Consider the following 8,742-nt stretch of genomic DNA (forward strand, 5'->3'; position numbering starts at 1 on the left):
AAGCAAAACAAAAATGTCTTTTTGTGTGTGTGTGTGTGTGTGTCCACTTCTTATTTTCTTCCATTTGTTATTTTCTTGACACTCAAGTCTGCATTGTTGTCGTACGTCGTTTCCCGGTCTGCGTTGCGATTCAGGGTGGCATCTTTGCTTCCCTACAACCACACCTTTTGCTTGGGGATTTTTTGGGGGGAAACTCTATGGAAACAAAAGGTGCCTTTGGGAAGGCGAGGGGAAAACCTTCATTGTACGAACTTTGGGCTGTAATAGGAGTCACAATCGGCGAAAAAGCGATGTTTTCCCGAGCTCAATTTAAGTCATTGGAGCTTATCGGAGCTAGCAAGAGGATTTGGTTGCTCGAAAGAATGTTTGCGTTTGCTCGTGCCATGCCCACGCCACTTCATACCAAAAAACTCAGAAAATGGCGGAATGTCAAAAATGTATTTGAGATAATGAGTACAAGATACTCGGAACTGTAATTAAAATAGAGTATCAAATACTCTCGATCAAAGGTACTTACAAAGTACCAAAGTACTTTAAAAAGTATTTGAAATGCAGCATCCTGAGTATTTGAGACAGGCACAAGTCTGATCTAAACTAAATAAGGTTTTGTATTATTTTTTTTCTTGCACGCAAAATTGTTTATTTTAGTATATGGTGTGAATATTGCCTAGCTAGCTGGGCACGCTGAAAAGACGAAAACATAACAAGGTGACATGTTAGCACACCTTGAGAGCAACCCTTTAAACTGGTTACTGATGCGAATGCGGGAGAATGTCCCACTCACCTACGGCTTGTGATCTCAGTAGACTGAGCATTGTGGCGGCCTTTTTCCGCGGTGGCAGTGTGTTCAGCTGGGCCACCAAGTCAGGCAGGATCATTTCCTGTGGTGCCAGTGACCAGTCCCGTCAACAACCACCGCTAATATATACAGACTGTCCCAAAAACAAATTACTTTTTTTTTTTGTCAAAGCTAAAATATGCATTACTGAACGCTCGTTATCCGCCCAAATGTAGCCCTAGCGGCATGAATAAAGTGCCAAAATTTTATGACTAACCGATATCTAACTCGAAAGTGGCGAAGGATTGTCGGAACATAAAATGCAGTACCTAGACACAGGCCGAATACAGGGAGCGTGCGAATTCAGGGCGATCCCACATGCCACTCATTGCATAGGAAAAAAAAGGAACAAAAATAAAGTTTTCGAAGCTTACGTATTATAAGTAATTTAGTCAAACATTCACTAAACTCATGCTTTTACCGTGCCTGCTGCTGTGCGCTCGCGCTTGCAGAGAACAAGCGATGTTCGAGGCAACAATCTTACGCTTTTCTAGCATTGCCGTCGCAACCAAGCACTGCCCAGATCGCATTAAATGTTGACGCCTGCACCATCTATATTGTGACGTGCTTAATTGATGAAAGAGGACATTTTTAACGTTTGTATATGTCAACGCTATCATATTCACTACTCTCAATTGTCACCAGAGCTACGGGGGAAAAAAAAGGAAGAATTACTTTCGTAGAAGCTCAGCCAAGAATGTGGGCGTGAAGTCGAGACTGTACAAAAATCTGACTTCAGCGTACTTCTCCGTGTACTGGAAGAAGTTTGTTTTCCTGCTTCTAGTCTCCCTTTTTTTTTAAGTATCAACTGTTGCAACGTAACATCTGTAGCTCCGCCCCTAAAATCTCGGGGAAAAAAAAAGCTCAATATGTATTTGGCGCTACAAACTTGGACACTGCGAAATGCGCTTTTAGTGCCACACAAAATTACTTAGAAAATACTGCATAATCTATGAAACCGTTAATTTGTTAGCGTTTTGCCAGTAGAAGGCCACTGCTGGTACAGCGACTATTTTTTGTGTGAGCTGAGCTTTGCTTTCTATGCGACGAGAGAGTAGTCAAATGATCCCTAGGAAACAGTGACTAAACAAACATTCATGTGTTTACACCTGCAGAAGCTGCGGGAAGAACGCCATTGGCGGAAGCAGTAGCTTTGACAGTGCGATAGCAATCTGATGAGCGCACGCTGTTAGTAACAGCTCACCATGCATCAACGCACGTTGATGTTGATGGCGATGGAGTACTCCCTCTGACGCTTGGCACTCAATATACATTCACTAACGAAATTTTGTCTGCCGTTTTGTCATCATGATCTGGCTGGCGCATGCCGGATGCGAGCACTCCAAGGGTTCACATGAAACTTAGATGCGTACAGGGGCTCTGGCAGCGAGGGGGCAATGGGGCCGTCGCCCCCACAGGTACCAAACCAGTGGGGGCATGACCCCACACTCAAAGCTCTCCCACCACCCCTCAGGCTATTGGATGTTGAAGATCCACTACTCCTTCCTCCATATACCGGGTGTTTTTACGAAGACTTTCAAAAATCCGAATAATTAGGGCGTTTGAAAGAAAAAAAACTCTCTTCGGGAACAAACTATACCAGCCATGGCAGATGTCAGGAATTGCCAAAAACGTACTGATTAACCAGCTAATTAATTAAAATGTGTTAATCAACTTTTTAATTAGTGGAAATAGACATATGATTCCAATTATAAAGTGGCTGAGCGTTATCGAAAACCACTAAATCAGTCATTTTCAGAAAGACTTTGAGCGCGTGAGAAGAGTAGTAGCGCACTAAAGTTACCCCTCGTGGAGCAGTATATTTACACAAGTCGCGGTTGCGGTAAGGCGCCCGCACGATTTTTGTGTATATATATATATATATATATATATATATATATATATATATATATATATATATAGAGAGAGAGAGAGAGAGAGAGAGAGAGAGAGATAGAAATAGAAGTGAGCTACTAAATGCGACATGAGCCCCTAGACGTCGGCCCCACACATCAGGTATACTTCCAGAGCCCCTGAATACGTAGTACATAGAAACTTCAAAGTCACGTCACACTGAGATCGTGCAACGAAATGACGCATTAAGGTCGTGTTAAAACCCCATATAGGGAGTATTCACTGTACGCCATATTTAAGGGCTCTGTTTAGAGCGCATGCTCAAAACGATCTGACAATTATAGGTTGATAAGACCGGCAATCTTAATGGCGTGGAATGCACGTTGCAAAAGAACTGTGGAAGCTTAACATCAGCACGTGCTGAGCATTCGTGCACAGAGCTATGGCCGCCAGTGAATGCATGAGGAAGTCATGGGTGTCAACGCGAGGCTGATGTGACTGTTGAGACGGTGTTAGTATTGGGTTATATGGAACCTGAGAAAACGTTTTACAAATTCTGAACAAGCGGTGGCAACGCTGTGTTACTTTGATGTATTAACTGTAGTGTCACAGCCGGTCTAGATTTGAGTGTTTCTTTTTTATACGGCCTTTTCCGTCGCAGGAAAAAGCATGCGCACAATTTAGCGTGGGGGCGCTACTACCCAACTATTCGCAGGGTACCTACATATCTGTCATGTCTCAGGGTGAAGACATTCATGTTACCCTTAGTGTGCCAGCACGTCACGCTCTGGCGCACTCGGTGCATGACTTTGGTGGTAAAATGGCGTCTATGAATTAGCCAAAGCTACGCGCTCGAGCTGAGTGACACCGGATTGCGCGCACTTCAAAATGCATAAAAAAACGATGGGGCGAAAAAATGGCTGAGATGTCACCACTCAAGCAGAAGCGCGCGTGTGTATGAAGGCACTCTAAGGGCTCATTCACACTGGAAGCGGATCCGCGTTCGCAAAGCGGTTGCGAACGCTCTTGTATAAGGATTCAGTACAATTGCACGCGCACACGATGACATCAAATGCGCGTGCAATTGCACTGGATCTTTATACAACCGCTTTCGCAACCGCTTCGCGAACGCGGATCCGCTTCCAGTGTGAATGGGGGGTAAATATTCTTGCTGTTTTACACTACAGGCCGCTCAATGGGTTCTGTCTCGCGCGTTCCAGTGTTTTAGCGGTGTGTGCCCGAACAACAAATCGACATCACGGAAGACGTCTCACGTGTTTTTCAGCGACGATGAACCTCGAAACACTGCATGGAAGACGAGGATACTAAATGAGAACCTTGTTGTGATTGATAGACTCCCATCTACGGTTGTATGCAGCGGACATTCGAAACCGGAGGTTTATGTGTCGGGGTACCGCATTATAGAACCTAGTCCCTAGAGCCGTGTCCACAGTGTCTTCAAAAAAACTATTGCCTGCATCCAAGAAAGCTCAAAGAGAACCCGTTTTGAAGCAGTCGACATCTGCGCCAAGAAGCAGAAAGCAGAAGGGGTTGGCTCCTCAAGCAGATTGTGAAGAGATTGAGTAAGGTGAACCAAACGGGCTCTCAAGCATGCGGTCCCGTACCTTAGACCGAATAGTCGCATGGAGCTGTCCCCGAGTACAGTAGACACCTCCTACGACCACGCGGGGGCGCTGTTCTCTACCACCCAGTGGAGCTTCCAGTCAAGTATGTGGCAGTGCCGAATTGCAAATTTGCAACCATAGAGGCCGTCTTGCCTCATAAGAGAGGCCCTAAGACAGCGAGCGCGAATTCAGTACGACTGTGGATGTATCTACGAGCGGCTACTCGCAGCAAAGGCAGAAAAAACTTAAAAATAGAAGCAACTTTTTTTTTTCGAGATTTGCATAGTTTTTTCTTCTTTTTTTGTATTTAAATACAATAATTCTATATCAGAACTAAACCGCATACCTTGAGCTGTTCAAGTAGTGTCATGGCTGCCCGGGCGGTCGACAGGAACGCCTACGTGAAGAACCCTTGGACAGAGAGGCGTGCGGGAGCCACTGCGGAGTCTACTGACCAGCAGCTCTCGCAGAAGAACCGACCGTCGCGCCCTCTGGCCGGAATCATCCGTGTTCCACGAGGTTTCCAATTCCTGAACCCCCGCAGTCAAGCTGTTGAGGTTCTCGCGGTCTTTGTTACAGGTCGGTCGGTTACAGCCAGAAATCGACTTCACAATCAACGGAGAGTTGAATGGGATTAGTACTGCAGCCCCAAGGTGTAAGTACGTTCAGTGATACTCTACACAACAGAGTCCCAGTGAAGGGGCTAAGAACGTTGGAATATGTTGTCTAAGCCTACGGTATATGGTAGAAGAGGAGTTTGCAACACTTTAAAGCAGGGGTGCACAACAAGCGGCTCGCGGGCCGCATCCGGCGCGCGGGCACTTTCTGTGCGGCACGCGGACATGACACTGCGAGATGTGCTCAAGACGGCGACCAGTGCGATGATGCCAGATATTGAAAACCTGTCTGCCAGTTATTAAAAGCCTGCGTAGTTCTCAATAAACCTTTTTTTCTTTTTTTTTTTTTTTGCCCGCGTCATTTTTGAGTTGTGCAGCCCTGCTTTAAAGGGTAAAAGCGCTAAAAAAAGCCGGACAAGTAAAAGAAACGAACAACACAGAGCGCTACTTGCAACAAAGGCTTCTGCGGGTTTTCACCCTCGGAAACCTTTGTTGCGACCTTTGAAACAACTTATTTCAGAGGGTTTTTACCCTCGGAAATATGGATCACCGACTAGCCCAAGTACGTACCCTTCTGCTCTAAAGGGTTTCAGGAGTTTTGTATTGTCGTTTCTTCCAGCTATCTTACAGAATCTTGAGACTACTATACTCCGTCTCACCTTATGTCCGAGCGCAGCGGCTGCTACGAGCCATTGTAGACAATCCAAGGTCGTGTGCGTGTCACGTGAGCTTGGAGGGGGGGCACAGCAACGCGCGGAAAGCGTATCACAGGCTACGTGCACAGAACGGGATTGGCTAGAATAGCTCGTAGCGTCCGCTGCGTCCGGACGTAAGGTGAAACGGAGTATAGAATATATTTATACTTCAGAATAGCGTACATTACACCTCGATGCCCTTCAAGGTGTTTCTTATATATGACGGGCATGCCTGTGAATACTTGAAACCCTTCAGTCGCAGCCATAGGTTAACAACTCCGCTATCAGCCCAAATCAGCCACTCTGGTGGCCAGAGTTTACGAGTCGTTAAACATAAGTTTCGTGGGTTGATGTATTGACCCAAATAGAGCGCTGTATATCGCCGGTCCTCACCCGAATACCACAGGCCAGCTGCTCGTACAACAGACCAGCGTCCTGCAATTTGGCGCTGACCAGCGCCAGTGTGGGACCTATGTAACGCCTGTCCCAGATCTGCGAACAGAAGCACCAGCACGAATATATTATACTCGATGAAATAACTATCCATGCTTAATCCCGTATTACCCGAGCAGCAGTGCTCACGTGATAGGCTCGGCGGCCGACCATTTGGCGGAGCACAGCTTCCTCGAGTTGGGCCACCCAAATGTCGCGTTCTCGCTTACTGGAAGCTGCCGGGGAATTCTATCATAGACCTCGACCGACTCGGGCCTGGACAGAGTTAAGGGTTGGCCAACCCGGTGCTTACCTTGAAAGAGGTACTCTTTGCCTTCCGAGATGATGGAGAAGCCGCACTTTTCTTCGGGATCCTTTGTTACTATGGCACCCTGTTCAGCGATAGCGCCTCGTGATGAGCTCATGAAAGGCACGGGTGACCAACAGAACCCGTTTCGAGGTAGACTGTGTACGTTAGTAAGTTTACGTGCGAAACGTGACCCTTTATTTTTTTTTATTTTTTTTTTGCTACACGAAACTCGCCGTTCTAGGAAGGTGATAAGTGTAATTTTGCAGCTGACAGTTATAGAGAGCATTAGCTTATTATCCTTTTGTGAAAGTGGTAACCATCAAAGCATCTGTTAAATAAACAGAAGGAAAAGCTATACCGCAGGTTATAAATCGCCATGCAAAGATGTTTTTATACGTCAGCCCGCACGTTTGTTAAGCGTCAGCTCGATGACACCTCCAACATCTCTCTCGCGCTGCGCATTAGAGAGAAGAATCATTTTAAGGGGAAAGTTCTGTATGTCTAATCATTCAATTGGTCTTCAAAGTCCTTGAGCGAAAACACGTCGGCGACACGGAAAGTACCAAAGCAAATGGTAGCAATGAAACGGCGCCAAAAGTGGGTCTTCAGAGAGCATGCTGTCTTCGGAGGTTCGCTATCACGTTTGCATCGGCGCTTGGGCTTTCTCCTTCAAGTCATCTTAGAGATAACATAAGAGATCCTGTGAATTTTTATTTATAGACACGAAGACGCCAACCTGCACTTAGAGCTGATGGTGTGAAATTGATTCCGAGAAAGCTCGCCTTCTGCACGCGCTGTACTCTATTCGCGGTGAGAAGCTCGCTATGGGCGCTTCTGTTTTCTTAAGGGTAGAGCACGTGCTACTCACGCGGTTATGAATTTCCACAGTGCATAGAAGCTTGGCATTGCACGTGCTTGCACCAGCGAAGGAAGTTGAAGCATCCTCACTCTGGGTTGTGGATCCTCCATTCTGGGCGATACCCAAACTTCTCGCCGCGAATTCCACTTTTAGCATACAGTACAACAACGTGTCTTGAGGTTACAGCGCTGTAACCTCAAGATGAATCATCAACTAGCCCAAGCTTCCGTATTGACATCAATGTGAAAGGTGCTGGCGCGAGCAATAAAGCACTTGATATGCACACGTTCTCGTGCAAATGAGACGCCAGATGAAACCACGCGACTATTCACTGGACCATATTTGAGGGCGATGTTTTGAGCGCATGCTGAGAACCACCTCACAATAATAGCCTGCTAAGACCGGCAGTCTGGATGGTGCGGATTGCACGTTGCGAAAGAACTGCGGAAGCTCGCCGTCGGCACGCGCTCAGCAGTCATGGATAAAGCTATGACCGCCAGTGAATATTCCTCTATTTATGGCTTCCACTGACGTTACACTCCACAGTGGCAGCGGTGCGCAGTTGTGACTTTGCTGCTGATCGCGTGCCATTTGTAGCACACAATTCGCAACGCCTACTGTTTTTCTCGGCGAGAACAAGTAGGAACGACGACCACAAGCATGGTGCTCTGACAGGTGGATGGAATCATGTCAATGAAACCACCCCACACACTGCAAACCATACTTGCCAGCAAGCTGATGCCGCTGAACCTTGCCAGGAATCCCAGCCGGCGACGTCTCTGCGAGTGAGACTGTACGACCCACACGGAGATAGGAATCAGCCGCGGCCTAATGGGATGCATCCCGTCAACCGACGACGCCGCAGGGCAAATAGGCTTACCTTGAAGCGGAACAGCATACCCATCCTCTCGTCCAAGATCACCCAGCAGTAATGCCAGCCGGTTATGCCGTTGGTCCACACGCTGAGCGGACCCTCCATGCTTTGGCCCTGACGGGTGGCCAGTCCGCCGGTGGTTGCCTGGACAGGAAGGCGGCCTCCGGACGCCCACGTCCCTGAAGAGACGTGGGCTGGTGGACTATGGCGGCGATCGCAGCGTCACTGTCGGTCGTAAGCTCGCACGTGACTGTATTGTGCACGCCAGTACACTTATTACAAGGAAATCAGTTGGATGTCCTTTGGAATTGTGGGCCGCGACTTCCTCTAGACTCTATAGGTATGGTGGGCCATGACCTCTATAGAGGAGGTCGTGTGGCAAAGTGGGTGGGTTAGCCCAAGATAGTGTCACTGGATTCTGAGGAAGTAGCTCCATTGCCTTCCCTTCCTGCCATACAGACGTACAGACATACACATACATACAGACGACAAACATACAGACGACAAAATCACGCAAGGTGATTAGCTGATCGGTCTCAGTGGCCATGGCAATCGCCATTTCGGTCCACCCAAATCTTCGAAACTCCGAAAGGGTCGTTCTGAACCAATCGCGCCAAGATCGCTATGGAGCATCATCG

General features: G+C 47.4%; 1 protein-coding gene across 1 annotated transcript; it reads right to left on the reverse strand.

Annotated features, from left to right (window-relative positions):
- Positions 1-667: 667 nt before the first annotated feature.
- LOC8053154 (oxysterol-binding protein-related protein 9-like) lies at positions 668-8,262 on the reverse strand. The gene is made up of 9 exons (XM_040208625.1): positions 8,111-8,262; positions 7,959-8,021; positions 6,375-6,453; positions 6,212-6,297; positions 6,023-6,121; positions 4,773-4,847; positions 4,664-4,714; positions 785-881; positions 668-684 (listed from the first exon to the last, which is right to left on the reverse strand). The coding sequence occupies exons 1-9, from the start codon at positions 8,207-8,209 to the stop codon at positions 668-670; spliced, it is 666 nt and encodes a 221-aa protein (XP_040064559.1). The 5' UTR covers positions 8,210-8,262.
- Positions 8,263-8,742: the final 480 nt, after the last annotated feature.

Source organism: Ixodes scapularis, unplaced genomic scaffold (genome assembly GCF_016920785.2).
Source record: "Ixodes scapularis isolate PalLabHiFi unplaced genomic scaffold, ASM1692078v2 PGA_scaffold2__306_contigs__length_199485367, whole genome shotgun sequence".
NCBI classification, from domain to species: domain Eukaryota; kingdom Metazoa; phylum Arthropoda; class Arachnida; order Ixodida; family Ixodidae; genus Ixodes; species Ixodes scapularis.